The 14,746-nt window shown below is 43.4% G+C and overlaps 1 protein-coding gene across 2 annotated transcripts in view; it reads right to left on the bottom strand.

The window, feature by feature from the left end:
- Positions 1 to 14,746, bottom strand: part of TNIK (TRAF2 and NCK interacting kinase) — a 533,511-nt gene that overhangs the window by 32,742 nt on the left and 486,023 nt on the right. For both annotated transcript variants that reach the window (XM_006890356.1, XM_006890357.1), the window contains one exon: positions 7,433 to 7,562. In XM_006890356.1, coding sequence (XP_006890418.1) covers positions 7,433 to 7,562 — 130 coding nt within the window. The remainder of the gene's footprint in view (positions 1 to 7,432; positions 7,563 to 14,746) is intronic.

Below are 14,746 nucleotides of genomic sequence, written 5' to 3'. Positions count from 1 at the left end.
GCATGAGACCAGATCACCCCTTTCCCAGAGAGAACCCTGGGAGCAGCTAGGGGATTTGAACTGCCAGACAACTGTGACTTTTGGTTCAGCAGAGCAATTCTATGAATTAAGCCAGCAGGGCTCGTTTATATGAAGAAGGAAACAAAAAAGAGCATGTGTATGGAGCCACAAAATTCATGAGTGATTGTTTTTTCTTTGTGTTACTATAATCACGCAGCCCACAATATCTCCTCCATGTGAGGTATGCTGTTTGCTGTGTACCAACGAGTCAGAACTGACCCACAGCCAACCCTCCAGTGAGTCTTCAGAGGCAGTTAATCATATGGGATGAGACTGTCCATCCTTCTCCAGAGGGCAGGGAGTGGCCTCGAACTGCATGTCTTTGGGTTGCAGTGCAGCTTCTTGCCACTAGGCCACCAGAGCTCCCTATGTCGGGGTTGCCTCTTTATGACATACTGGTACACAAGGGTGGATATGTGACTTGTAAATAAAAACACTATATTATATGACATGCTGTACAAGTAACAGGGTTGTATGTCCTAACAACTTGGGAAACCAATGCTTTACACAATGAAGCCTCATCCCAGATACCCAAGAGAGAATCAAAGGACCCCTCGAGTCCTGAAAGCCAAGGTTCACATTGTTGACCCCACTGGTACGATGCGTTTTGAGTAGCATTTATGCAACTGACTCTGTGACATTTCTTCTTGTTCTGTGCTGGCGAGGTGGAATCAGCTCATACTTGGCCCTCCAGTGGGTTTTCAGAGAATGTAAATAACAGGAGGAGATTCCCCATTTTTCTCCTGTGGAGCAGCTAATAGATTCCAACTGCCTGCCTTTGAGTTCACAGCTCAACTCCTTCCCCATGAGGTTATCAGAGCTCCCTTGAGGCTTCTAATTCCCTTTCTCAGTCTTTTCTCTCTCTTTCTTTTTTTTTTGTTCATTCACTCAACATTTTTTTGAGTGCCTCCAAAGTAAGCTGCATTGTGATGAACTTGGTGCAATCGCTGACGGTCAAGGCTTCTTCCCTTCTGCCTTCACTGACAGGGTCTGGGAGCTTGCCTCACTCATCTCACCAGCCTGGCTTCTTCCTCCCAGTGCCTGTCCTGACCTTGACATTGCCAGCTCTGCATTGGCTTCTGGCCGGAAGTGACAGAGGGCCGATGAGAGAGGAAAGAGACTCTCACATTTCCAAAGTGGTCCAAGTAATTGACACTAGCAGGAAGCTCAAGGAAGACTTGGCAAGCCATTTACTGTCCTCTCTGTTTCCTGGCAACATGCGTCTGGACGATGTACGATGCGGATTCATTTTGCCACAGTGCTCACTGGAGGCCTGTCCCAGTGCCTCTTCTCAGAGTCAAACATTACATCTTCTAAATCACATTTAGGGCACTCAGTACTAATCTGTCTTGTGCTGTCTCCAATTATACATGTACTGGACAGAGCCTCCTTCCTTCCGACTTGTGTTCCAATGCTGAGAAGCTTTTTTAACATTTCCCCCCAATTTCCCAGTAGCATAAATCATACCCCGTCTTTTTAGAATTTTGTAACTGAGCTCTCTCAAAGCAGCATTCTGTCTCAAGCCAAAACCTGGTGCAGGTGCACTGGTTATAAAAGAAAATTAAACAAAAACCATTAAACGGCCCAGAGAGAAGCCTGAAGGAACGCTGAATCGATTCCTCAATGTGCCCACTTCTGAGTCATCACACTTTGGGTCATTCAACCAACACCTCCTTATTAAATAACTTCTGTGCGCCAGGCACCCTGATAGGAACAAAGACGTAAACATGACCCTTAGCTTTCTAGGGAAGTTGAGTTAAAAATCCCAATAATTCCTACCATCTTGATGCTTTTCACCATCTTCTTGGAGAAGCGTGATATACACCGTGCTTCACTTCAAAGATGTCGTTTCACCGTATCCTCACAGTAACGTGTAGCCTACTTTCCACCATCGCCGTTTAAAGGTGAAAAAAGTGTGTTATAAAGAGCTTGATAAGCTCAGAGGCAGGTCATGGAAGGAACTGAATGTGAGGAGCAAAAGCAGGATGTGAACCCAGGGTGTCGGGTGCTCCGTCTTCATCTTGTTCCGAGCTGCCTGCTGGTGTTACGTGGTCCAGTTTTCAAGCCACAGCTGATGGGGGCCACTGTATCCAGCAGGGTCAGGTGTTCTGGAATTTCACATTCTGCATGAGAAGATGATGGTCTCTGCTGGAAGCTGAACAAGGACAAGGTGAGTACTTGGCAGTGAAGGGAGGAGACCCAAGAGCATGTGTGTGAGTGGGAGGACCACTGGTTTGTAGAAAGAGAGAACAAAGGAACAATGTGGAGAAAGGCAGAGAGCAGAGGAGGGAGAGAAACACCACAGGAAGCCAGAGCCCTTTCCAAGGAAAGACGCCCGATCTCCTGACAACGTGGCAACTCTTGTTCCAGTCTCCTATGTGGGCCTGATTCACTGAGCTCATTCTATGGAACACTTCCCAAATCCTATTTTCATTACCTGCATTGATTTATTTTTAAATCTTAATCAGTGCCTGCCTCTCTCACCAAGTCCGATCCATTCTTTGTAACCAAGACAGGGTCCATGATGACCCGTTAGTGCTCTGGTTCTAGGCTGGGTAGACAAGACACGTGGCTGGCCAGTGAGTAAGGTGCCACACGGACAGACTGTGAAGTTTTAGGAAAGGCTTCCAGGAAGCAGGGAAGCCTGCGCTGGGCCCTAGAGTGTGTGGGGTGAAGAATGACTAGACAAGGGGGAGGTAACAGCTCTGTGTGAGACAGGCCTCCAGAGACACAGAACAGGTGACAGCTCGTGTGGTGTGGTCTGTAGTTCCAGTAAGAAAAGGTCTGGTGGGGCCGTGGGCAGGGAAAGGCTGAATCACAGGTGCAGAGGGGAGTTTGAATGGTGATTGTGCACAAAACGGCTAGTTGGTGTAACCGGTTAAATGCCAGACTACAAGATGAAAACCAGGCAGTTTGAACCAACCCAGAGGTGCCTCTGGAGACAGGCCTGGTGGTGAGCTTCTGAAAGGTGTCAGCCTTGACCACCCTTCGGAGCAGGTCTATTCTGTACACACATGGTTCCTGTGGGTAGGAAAGAACTTGACGGGAATTAGTAACCACATGCTGTACAAGTTCACAGAGTGGATGTGGAGTGTTCCAGTAGTCTACACACACGAGAAAGAAAAGCTGAGTGGATTCTTCTCTATACTCATCTTGGAGAAATGAGATAGGACCGTGTCACCAACACTGTTATGCTGTGGTAGGTGCCGCTGAGCTGAGGACAACTCATAGCAGCTCTATGGACAGATCAGAATTCTGTCCTGTTCTGTACCATCCTCTTCATCTCTGACCCAACACACGTGAGCCCCCCGCTGCAGTCACGGTGCCAGTCCACCTGGTTGGAGGTCTTCCTCTCTTTCGCGGGCTCTCTACCTTTCCAAGGATGACGTCCCCTTTCCAAGAAAGAGCATCCTTCAAAAAAACTGCTCTTGAGTCAGAACCAACTCACCGTTGACTCTGCAGTGAATTTTCTGAAACTGCAGATTGCACAGGAGGTGAATGCTCACCTTCCTCCCACTGAAACAGCAGGGGATTCGAACTGCTGGAGAGGTGCAGTCTTGGCGTTAACAGCACAGTTCCCTACAGACTATGCCACCAGAGTTACTTTCTTACTGGTTTAGTAGGGATACACTGTATACCGAATTTCTTGTTACTTTATAAGTTCACATTTGGAATATGCAGGACTTGGAAACCTAGAGGACAAAAAAAATTTTTTGGCTCCTCAAAGAAATACCAATCACATCTGTGTGTGGAGAAAAAAAATACTTGCAGAAACTAGATTCTATGAAGACGCATGTGGCATCAGGAATGCAGGAAGACTCATCAACCTGAATCATGCAGGTGACGTGCGCTTCCTTGCTTGCTGAACATGTGCAAGTTGTTGCAGAAGATCAAGACCACAAATTCTCAATATGGATTAAATCTCCACATCAAGACAACACAAATCCTCAACACTGGACCAAGAGGCACCGTCCTGATGGACGGAGAGAAGACTGAAGTTGTCAAGGACTTGATTCTACTTGGATAGACAACCAACCCCAAGATATCAAAGGCTGTGCTGTATTGGGAAAAATCTGCTGCCCCGGACTTATCCAAAGTGGTAAAGAGTGTGGAGATCAGTTCAAAGAGTAAGGTGTACCTGCCGCAAGCCATAGTCTTTTTTCAACTGCTTCTTACTCATCTGAAAGTCAAACAGTGAATAAAGGCTGAGAGAAGAAGAATCAATGCTTTCGCGTCATGGTGTTGGAGGAAAGTCCTGAATATGCCATGAAGACAAACAAGCCAAAGAACAAACACATCTGTCTTGGAGGAAGTATTTCTTAGAGGCAAGGATGGTGAAACTTCATCTCACACACTTGAGGCATGTGATCAAGAGGGGGTATTTGTTAAAAAAAAAAAAAAGACATCATTCTGGGAAATGTGGAGGGCCAAAGAAAACCCTCGTCGAGAGGGACTGACACCGTGCCTGAAACAATGGTGGGGATGGTGAGGATGGCACAGAATGGGGCAGGATTCGGATCTGTAGTTCACGGGGTTGCTATGACTCATAGTCGACTCAGTAACACCTAACAAGAACAACAACTAACATTTATACTCTGCACTACTGCAAATGCTATTTCTAAAACGATGGACTGCAGTTTTGTGATAGAGGAATGTTGGAAACAGCATAGCTGTGCTGGTGGCCGTGTGGGTAAAACATTCATCTGCCAACCCAAATTTTGGTGGTTCAAATCCATGAGGCAGTCATGGAGAAAGCTGTGGTAGCCTGTGTCCAATGAGATCTGCAGCCTTCGAATCCTATGAGGCATATCTACGCTGTCCTGCGGAATCTCTATGTGTAGAATTTGACATACTGACAGTGAGTTTGGTCTTTTATTTTATTTTTTTAAAAATGTCTTTATTATTAATTTTAATGAAAATGTACAGAGACTTTGGGTTTCCATTCACTCATTGTTGCACTTTTCTCCCCGCCCAACCCTCCTCCCCCAGTACACTCCCCTCTTGGAAAAGGAAAAGAAAACTTCTTGCATTGTTTTACAATCCCTCCCCTCAGGTCCTGCAGCCTTTGCTCTGGACTCCCCTTCGATGTGGCTGGTTACAGGACTAAAACTATGGGTTCACATCAACTTCAGCGTACTGACTCCATCAGAAAGACTCAAGCGAACTTTAAATCACACTGGCCATTGGAGTCCTTTTATTTGGAGCCAGAAAGCACCTTGTTCCAGAACATTTTCCCTAATGTTATCTCAGATAGCAAGCTATGGGCACAGAAGCCGTTCACAGTTCCACTGAAATTATCCATTCACCACACTGATTTATAGACTCGCACTATACAACGGCAGCTTCCACAGCCAAGTCCATTTTTCATTTCGAGCATACGTGAATGGACTCCTTAAAACTACTGGAAAGATTCTGCAAGGATATAAAATGAAATTCTAGAAAGTGCTCTATCAACCAATCTTCCAGTTAGAGTCCCACTGTCAATTCCTAAAGGACTCATTTTAAATTTACAGTTCCTTTATTTTTTATCAACGTGCAATGCTCTATTCCCTCTTCTGCTAATAAAGCCCACTATAGTAGGGCTCCCCAACTCTATTTTGACTGGGAAGGAGAATGGTAGATGATATACGCTTTTGTTTAGAGGGAAGAGAGGATAATGGTTAGTATAAGGGAGAATTCAACTGTTTGGGAAAAGTAAGATAAAATTACAACTATGTACTGCATGCTTACACATATAATCTCATTTAATCTTCTCAACTATCCAATAATTTATGTACTATTACTTATGAAATAGTATTTATGAAATATACTTTTACTTATGAAATTGGAAGCAGGAGTGGCATCCACTTCCTAAACAACATGCCTCTGGAAACTCTATGAACTTTGATAAATGTCGATAATGGTAGAGGGGCTTCAGGCCTTTTGTTCATAGGGTCACCGAGTCATGCTCGACTCAAAGGCAATCAACAACAACTTATGAAATATTACAGATGAGAAAAGAGATGTAGGCAGAGATCCAGTAGCCTTTTGACCAATGCTACCAACCCTTACTTTCTCTACAAGTGAAAATCTGCTCTTGGACTTGCAGGGTGGTGATTAAGCATAAAGAGAGAGGTGTATTCTTATACATCACGGCACTTCTGATCAGCAGATACAGTCAATCACTACCTATTAGAAGGAGGAGTGAAAGAGACAACCAAATGATATTTCTAAGGTTCTAAAAACCAAAAATCCTCCAAAGCGCACAGGTACACTTTTGAAGCAGATCTGCATAGGACATTGTGCTGCCAAAATAGCTTAATGGTTTAATTAGATCAGATGACATCACCACACCTTAGAACTACTGTTTTTCGACATTAAACACACAGGATAAAGCTACAGGGAAGGAGGCAGAACACGTCCACTGACGCTGTTCAGACACCATTCATTTCTCTCTTGTTGGGGAAACATCTGGGCTCGCCAGTTTGATAGCCTCAGGTCCAAATTCTGTCTTTCGATTTGCACGGCTCCCACTGAAGAATTTGGCCTACTGTAATTAAGTCACTCTGCAAACGCTTGGGAAGGATGCAGCGAAGGAGGAGGGCGATTAAAATCACTCAGCCATTTAGCAGACAGCTTCTTCCTCTCCTCGTTCCCCAGGCTTAAAATCCATGCCGTAAGCACTCTCTGTGGAAACGCTGTTTTTGCCACTTAAGAAATGTGCTTTCTTTTTTTATCTTTCTTTTTTACACAATGATTTTTTATTTTTAATGTCCATTATATAGTTTGGAAAATTGCGACTTAGAAGTGTGTTAATTTGCCCATCAGATTTATATTCCTATAATCTGTACTGGCTTGACCCAGACATGTGAGCAAGACTGAGTTAATAGTATTTATTTGAAGATTGGAACTGATGTAATAATAGAAATAAGTGGCATTTACACTCTCATATGTCAATAGGAACAACAAGAGAAATCACATCACATTCATTTAAAAAAAAAGAACATCTCAGGATTTATCCTGAAATATAATTCTGTCAGCTTGGAAGGAGGAGTGGCATCCACTTCCATAATAGCTTGCCTTCGGAAACCCTATGAACCTGGAGAGAGGATGAAAGGCACTCAAGTGTCGAGGACTCTCCTTCACAGGGTCGCTATGAGTCGCCTGTGAGTCGACGGCACTTAACAACAACAATGACAACAACAACAACAGCAACATGTTGTCAGTGATAGGATAATATCCATACTCATACAAGTTCTGCTAGTAAAATTATTGTTCAAATTTACTCACTAATAACTAAAGCCAAAGATTAATAGATGATTTCTTAAAATAAAAAACAAAACAACAACAAAAAGAAACACACTTCTCTAAAGTATTTTTTATACCAGCTTACCTCTCTGATCATCAAAGTTCCTTCTCTTGAAATGCTGCTGCTGAAGGTGTCAGCGTGGGAGGTGTCCAGCGCATGCGTCCCCACCATTCCCACGTTGTACTGGTCATTGCTCCCGGGGACGCCTGTCGGTCTGAGATGGGAAGAAACAACATTCATCATGGACGTTTAGGGAACACTGGTTTCTCATCCCCATGACATTTTGTGTGTGTGTGTGTGTGTGGGGGGGGGGTGTAAATAATATATAACAATACACTTTCCCTTCCAATAGCTTTTACACTGAAAGTGTAACGACATAGAGAATGCTTCCCAGTTGCACAACTGTCACCACTGTTTGCAGATGACTTCACCACCATTAGGAGTCAGATTGCATGGGGAAAATAAGCTGTCAAGGAGCTTTCCGACAGGCTAAGGAGTAATGATGTCAGTGTAATCACTAAGGTGTGCCTGATCCAAGTCATCAGAGTCTTTTCATTTGCTTCCTGTGCATCTGAAAATGAGACAATGAATGAGGATGATGGGAGAAGACTCAATGCCTTTGAACTGTGGTGCTGGGGAAGTGTGCTGAATAGTCTCTGCTCCGCCAAAAGAATGAGAGTTGTTCCAGAGAGACAAGGTTGGTGAAACCTGGTCTCTTATCTTTCTTACATGTTGTTAAAAGGGGCAAGTTGTTGGGAAAAGACATCATGCTGGGAACAGTAGTGGGTCGGAGACGGAGAGCAAGACTTCAAGCTGATAGACTGACACGCTGACTCTAACAACGGGCGGGCACATGCTAGAGACCATGAGAGGACAGGGGTCAGTCCTGCTGTTCACACGTCTCTGTGAATCACAGGTGACCTCAGGGCCCTTAACAACAACAACAAGAAACACAATTCACAGGAGGTCAGTGCTCCCTAAGCAGACTCCTCTGTCCCTCTTTCCTGTCCAGTGCTGGTAACCAGGTGACACTTGGTCAGACTGGCATAACAGCCAAAATCACGGGTTCAGTCATGAGAAGATGACCTAGAACCAGGCAAGCGGCGGTCTGATCTGTGGCCCATATGGTCCTCTGGAGTCTGGGTCACATTTTGTAATGTACACTGAGAGCCTGATCTATGATGGCCCACGAAAGCAGCACAACATGACAACCAGGTGAAATCCCTCACTCGCATGACGGAGCCCTCCTGCTTAGGTACCCAGAAAGGTAAGGGAAAGGCAGGGCCAGTGGTTCCCTCGCTTCTGGAAGAGGAAGCACTCAGTGCAGTATTGAGCGTTGTTTTACTTTCACACCTGAGAAATGGGCTTTGCAAAACACAGGAAAAATACTGAGGAAGGTCTACTTCTTTTGCTACGTGCACTAAACTCATCTGTTAGCATTTATTCTTTTCAATTGTTTCTTGTCTTTTTTTAATAAAATAAGTGCAGTGACTTGATTCAATCCAAGAAGCAAGAAGAATGCCATATTTCTGACATCTCTCAGGGGCAGAGAAGAACTAACTCAAGGATTATTTTCATCTTAAGGAGAAAGAGTAGAAGATGAGAAGGTGAGGCTAGGCAATTACAGACAGCAAGACACTTACTTTGAAGTTACAGAAGCAGCACATTGAATGAATATAAATCTGGGATAAAAATGAAATGTTTGAGAAAACAACTCTGAAGAAGAATTTTCAGTATTTCACCCTCAGAAAGGAAAATTATTATGAAAGTACCAGAGTCATGGAAAAGAAATTGTTAAAATAGAATTCATGCCATATTGATAGATCAGTAAATCAGATGAATTCTATTTTTAAAAAGAGTTTTTCATGGTTTATTTTCACAAAATATTTCATGTTTCTACAATACTCTGTATATAGGCATACTTCGGACACGTTGTAAGGAGGGACAGGTCCTTGGAGAAGGACATCATGCTTGGGAGGGTGGAGGGACAGCACAGGAGGGGAAGGCCCTCTATGAGGTGGATTGATTCAGTGACTGGGGTAATCGGGATGGGTGTGTCAGAGGCAGTGCGATTGGCACAGGATAGAGCAGGGTCTAGGGCTGTTGTACATAGGGTCACTATGAGTCGCAAAGAACTCAACGGCACATAACAACAACAACAATACTCTGTTGTGCATCATATTTTCAGCCCTAGATCCTTTTAAGTACGTCTGTAAGTGTGTCTTAAAAAAACTCACACTCCTTGTTTATTTGATTCCAGTTGGCAGTGACCCTCCACTGGTTGTTATTGTTTATGTGTTTTTTATTAGTTTGCACACAATAATTTGTTTACATTGTGTTTAGTTCACATACATTGTGTTTTATCCAATCCTTCATTTATATTGTGTTTAACACAATCACTAGCATGTACTGTATTTATAGAACAACTTACTATTGTTCTATGCCTATTATCACCCTGACTTTTTGAAAATTTTATACTGGTTTGCTCACGAAGTTGTGTTTCCCACTACTCTTCATTCTTACTGCGTTTCGTATAGTCATCCCCCTACATGATGTTTTAGAAAATCAATCACCATTGCGGCTTACCCATCATTACCCAATATTTTCAGGTCCCTGCCAGATCCTTCCCATTTCCTTCACCCTCTCCCTCCACCCACCAAACCATGCAACTCTGAGGCTTCACGCCTTCCCACGCGCACCCTTCTGCTCCCACCCCTTCCCCCCTTGGGTCCCACACACGTTTTACTAGTTAGCCTTCTATTATTACAACAATGATCTTATATAGTATTTGTCCTCATGAGACTGAGTGCACTCAGCATAATGCTCTCGTCTCTCCCAAGTTATGTAGTATTTTTCAAAATCGTTGCTCCTGAGTGTTGCATAGTATTCCACTGTGTGAACACCCCACAATTTCTCAATCTGTTCAGTTGCAGTTAGACATGTGGGCTGATTCTATGTTCATATACAGATCACCATTTGTATCTCCGTTCTAATTTCCTCGGGATATATTCCTAGGAATGGAATAGCTGGGCCATACAGCGTTTCTTTGTTCAACTTTTTAGGAAATGCCAAAGTGTCTTCCAGAGTGGTTGTACCATTTTACAATGTTTCACACTGTATAGCACTAGTCACTGTCAGTTTTCTTTTTTGTTGAATGTCTTCACCAGCACTATGTTTCTGCTGAGGGAATTTTCATACTTTCAACTTTATTTGCCAGGACTTCTCCATTTATGACAAATTTTTATGAGGAACAACTTTTTTCTGGTTGGAGTTGTATTTAATATTATTACAATGGCTAGGGAGGATAGAAGGAGAATTGGTGCCTTTGAGCTGTGGTGCTGGAAAAGAGTATTGAACGTACCATGGACTGCCAAGAAAACAAACAGATTCATCCTAGAGAGGGTTAAACCAGGTTGTTCCTTGGAGGCTAGGATTCTGGGGCTTCGTCTGACATACCTTGGACATGTTGTAAGGAGAGACAGGTCTTTAGAGAGGGACATCATGCTGGGTAGAGTAGAGGGACAGCGCAGGAGGGGAAGATCCTCTATGAGGTGGATTGATTCAGTGACTGGGGTACTCGGGATGGGTGTGTCAGGGGCAATGAGATTGGCACGGGATAGAGCATGGTTTAGGTCTGTTGTATACAGAGGGTTGCTATGAGTCAGAAACGACTCGACGGCACTTAACAACAACAACAACAACAACAACAACAACAACTAATATTCATATAAGCCAAAAAAAGAGTGACTTCTTCGCTCATTTATTTTGTTCTATTTTACATGTACTTTTTAAGCTACTTAAGTTTTTGTTTGAGGTAACACCGCGTTCAGTAAATAGCTCAACAAATGAATTTTGTATCAAGAGCCAATCTCTTTTAAGAGGGGAGCAACTTCTCCACCAGCTAGGAGTCTTTCTTCCACTGCTGAGGGCAGACTGAGCTGGCAGATATATGCCGATGGTCGTAGAGGGGCTTCAGGCCTTTTGTTCATAGGGTCACTATGAGTTGTGCTCGACTCGAAGGCAATCAATAACAACAACATTAAAATATAGGCAGCTCTGGGCGCTTAGTGGAAAGGCAATGCACTTCCGAATCAAAGGTACAAGGTTTGAATCCACCAGCTGCTTTGTGTCAGAAAGATGGACAATGTCCTCCCACGCAATTTACTGCCTCCAAAAACACATTGGAGGGTCAGCTATGAGTTTGTTCTGACGTGATAGTATATAACATAAAAGAAAAAAAATTCTTTAAGTTGATAAGCAGTTAATTGTGAAGATATTTATTGGCATGTTGAATACGCCTTGCATAACTAATGTCGCGATTCTATTTTAAAATTCGAAAAGGGGGTGCAAAATTTTTTTCTTGAAATTTGGCTGTTATTATAGGATTGAAAATTCTATTTAGACTCCTCATAGAAATTTACAAAACCAAGAGTAAAACTTAAAGTATACAGATTTTAAAAAAATTCAAGAAAGAATGCAGACTATGACAAAAGAATCTAACTTCACATCACAAATGTTATTTTATGGGACAGGAGAAAAAGAGCTGAGTTCGGTCACTTTGGAAATAGGAATGGGAAATGTGAGACTGAAGGCAAAAGGATCTGCACATAAGCTTTATAATCTAGTTGATAAACAGGGTAACATTCTAATACTGCTATCCATGTATACACAGGAATTGAGCAATAAGGTAAAGTGGATGGTGGTAGCCAAGTTTCTCACTTAAAGAGTGAGAATGCTCAGGTTAGAATGATCCACATGGGAATGTATTAGAATAGGGCTGATAGAAAGAGGATTGATGCCTTTGAGCTGTGGTGCTGGAGAAGAGTTTTGAATATACCATGGACTGCTAGGAGAACAAACAGGTTTGTCCTGGAGAGGGTGAAGCCAGAGTGTTCCCTGAAGTCAAGGATTCTGAAGCTTCATCTGACATATTTTGGGCATGTTGCAAGGAGGGACTGGTCCTTGGAAAGGAACATCATGTTTGGCAGAGTGGAAGGGAAGCGAAGGAGAGGAAGACCTTTGGTGAGATGGATTGATTCTGTGACTGGAGCGGTGGGAATAAGTGCGTTTGAGATGGCTAGGTTGGCACAGGATAGAACAGCATTTAGAGCTCTTGTACACAGGGTCACTATGTGTCGCAAGCGACTCGATGGCACATAACAACAACAACAACAACATAGAGAAGTATGTATTTACCGGCCTCTCCCATTGCCATTAAGTCAGAACCGACTCAAAGCTGAGCTTACACTGGGTTTCCAAGGCTGTAAACTGCACAGAAGGAGATCACTATCTTTCTACCTTGCAGCCACAGTGAACTTAATTCCTCGGTGAGGTGTGGCCTTTGAGTTAAAAGCACAATACACTATAGACCAGGCCACCAGAGCTCCGTTATTTCTGGGTAACTGGGTTAAGATATTAATCAATTATGCACACACCTATTTCTTTGCTCTGTAGGCTAAATGGTCCTACAACAAGCACATTCTATAGCAATTATGCATACAGGTATGCCTACGACTCAGGTAACTTTCCTCAACAGAAGAAGTAAGGGCTCCTTGGGAAAATGGTGGATTTTATGAATGATGGATTTTTATGAATATCTCAGGAAATATACAAGCTGAGTCTGGAGCATGTTATAGGACTAAAAAGTAAGGAATTATGTTCTCTCTATCTTTGTCCCACACATACACACATATAACTGATGTCAAAAGGGCATAAGGGGGGTCGGGGGGATGGGGAATTGTATACCAATGAAGGAATTCTTTTTTTTCTTTTTCTTTTCAAAGAGAGGAGCCAACTGGTGGGGAGGGGTGGGCAGGGAGAAAAGTGCAACAATGTATGAATGGAAATCCAAAATCTCTGTAAATGTTTATTAAAATTAATAAAAATGGGGGGGAAGGGCACAAGGATCAACTGAAAGATCTCTAAGTTAACAAAGCTCAAATAATTTGAACATCAAAAGAAAAGAAAATTGGGTTATAATTTAAAGAACAAAATAAACATCCTGTCAACTCAGACGGATAGAAGAGACTGCAGAGAAGAGGCTTGGGTTGCTTCCATCTCTTTGCTACTGTAAGTAATGTAGTAATAAACGTGGGTGTGCATACGTCCGTTCAGCCATTCATTTCTTAATGAACGGTTACGGCAAATAGTGCTGCAATGAACACTTGTGGAAACGTCCCTTTTGAATCTCTGCTTTCAAGTCTGTGTGGTGCATACTTAGTGGTAGAATTGCTGGGTCGGACGGTAGCTCTCGATACTGTCTTTTCCTGACATGAATACAGCACTTACCTCTATGATGTTCCTCATAAAAACTCACCAGCCTGGTTTAAATCATGGGAATAAAACTCATCTTCACTGCTGTAGAGTCAGAACTGATCTCGAGTTGAACGTTCAGCAGGTTTCCAGAAGCTGAAAACTGCGTGAGAGGAGCTGGTCCACCCTGCTGTCCTGGAGCTGAAAGGCCGAGGGAGGTACTGCCTCTGGGTCAGAAGAGACACTCCCTCCGGATTACTAACCAGTACGTCGCCTGCCTCATCTGAGGGCTGGACCATGAATAAAGATGACAGGAGAAGAAGCGATGCCTTTGAGTTACAGTGTTGGAGAAGAGCACTGAGTGTCCTACGGACTGTCACAGAAATTTCTCGGAGAAGGTGCAGCCAGAGTGTTCCGTGGAGACATAAATGGAGAAGCTTCACGTCACAGACTCTGGGCATGTTGTCAGGAGACGCTACTCCTCGGAAAAGCATGCCATGCTTGGAAAGAGGGAGGGTCAGCAAAGGAGAGGAAGGTCCTCAGCGACAGGGACTGACAAAGTGGCTGTAGAAATAGACTCAAGGATATCAGAGAAGGCGAGGACGCGACAGGGTCGGACCAGCTTCAGACCTGTTCTTCACAGGGTCACTAAGAGTCACACCTGACTCAACAGCATTTACCGGTAACAACTTCTCAAAATGGTCAAAATTGTTAAAGACAAGGAAAGCCAGTGAAATCATCCCATCTAAAAGAAGCCTATGGCAACCAAATGAAATGTGGTTTCTTGAAAAGAATTCAGGGGAAGAAGAAATGAGCTGCTGATCAAAATTAAGGGGGGAAAATGGAATGAATTCTGTATCTTTGTGAATAATACTGGAACAATATGGGCTCATGCGCAATCCCAAAGGCACATGGTTCGAATCCACCAGCTGCTCTATGGAAGACAGGCGGACAATCTCCTCCCATGCCATTGACTGTCTCTGAAAATCCACTGGAGGGTCATCTATGGGTTGGTTCCAACTCAGTGGTATACAACACCACAACCACCGCGCTAGTGTAAGATGTTAACAGTGGAAATAGTTACATGGACTTCTCTGAATGATCGACTAACTTTCTAATGAAAAACAAAACCAAACCCAAAAAACC

This window comes from Elephantulus edwardii, unplaced genomic scaffold (assembly GCF_000299155.1).
Source record: "Elephantulus edwardii isolate Elephantulus edwardi_28Jun2011 unplaced genomic scaffold, EleEdw1.0 scaffold00088, whole genome shotgun sequence".
Lineage (NCBI taxonomy): Eukaryota > Metazoa > Chordata > Mammalia > Macroscelidea > Macroscelididae > Elephantulus > Elephantulus edwardii.
The sequence above is the reverse complement of the archived record's forward strand: the minus strand, read 5'-3'. Positions and strand labels throughout refer to the sequence as shown.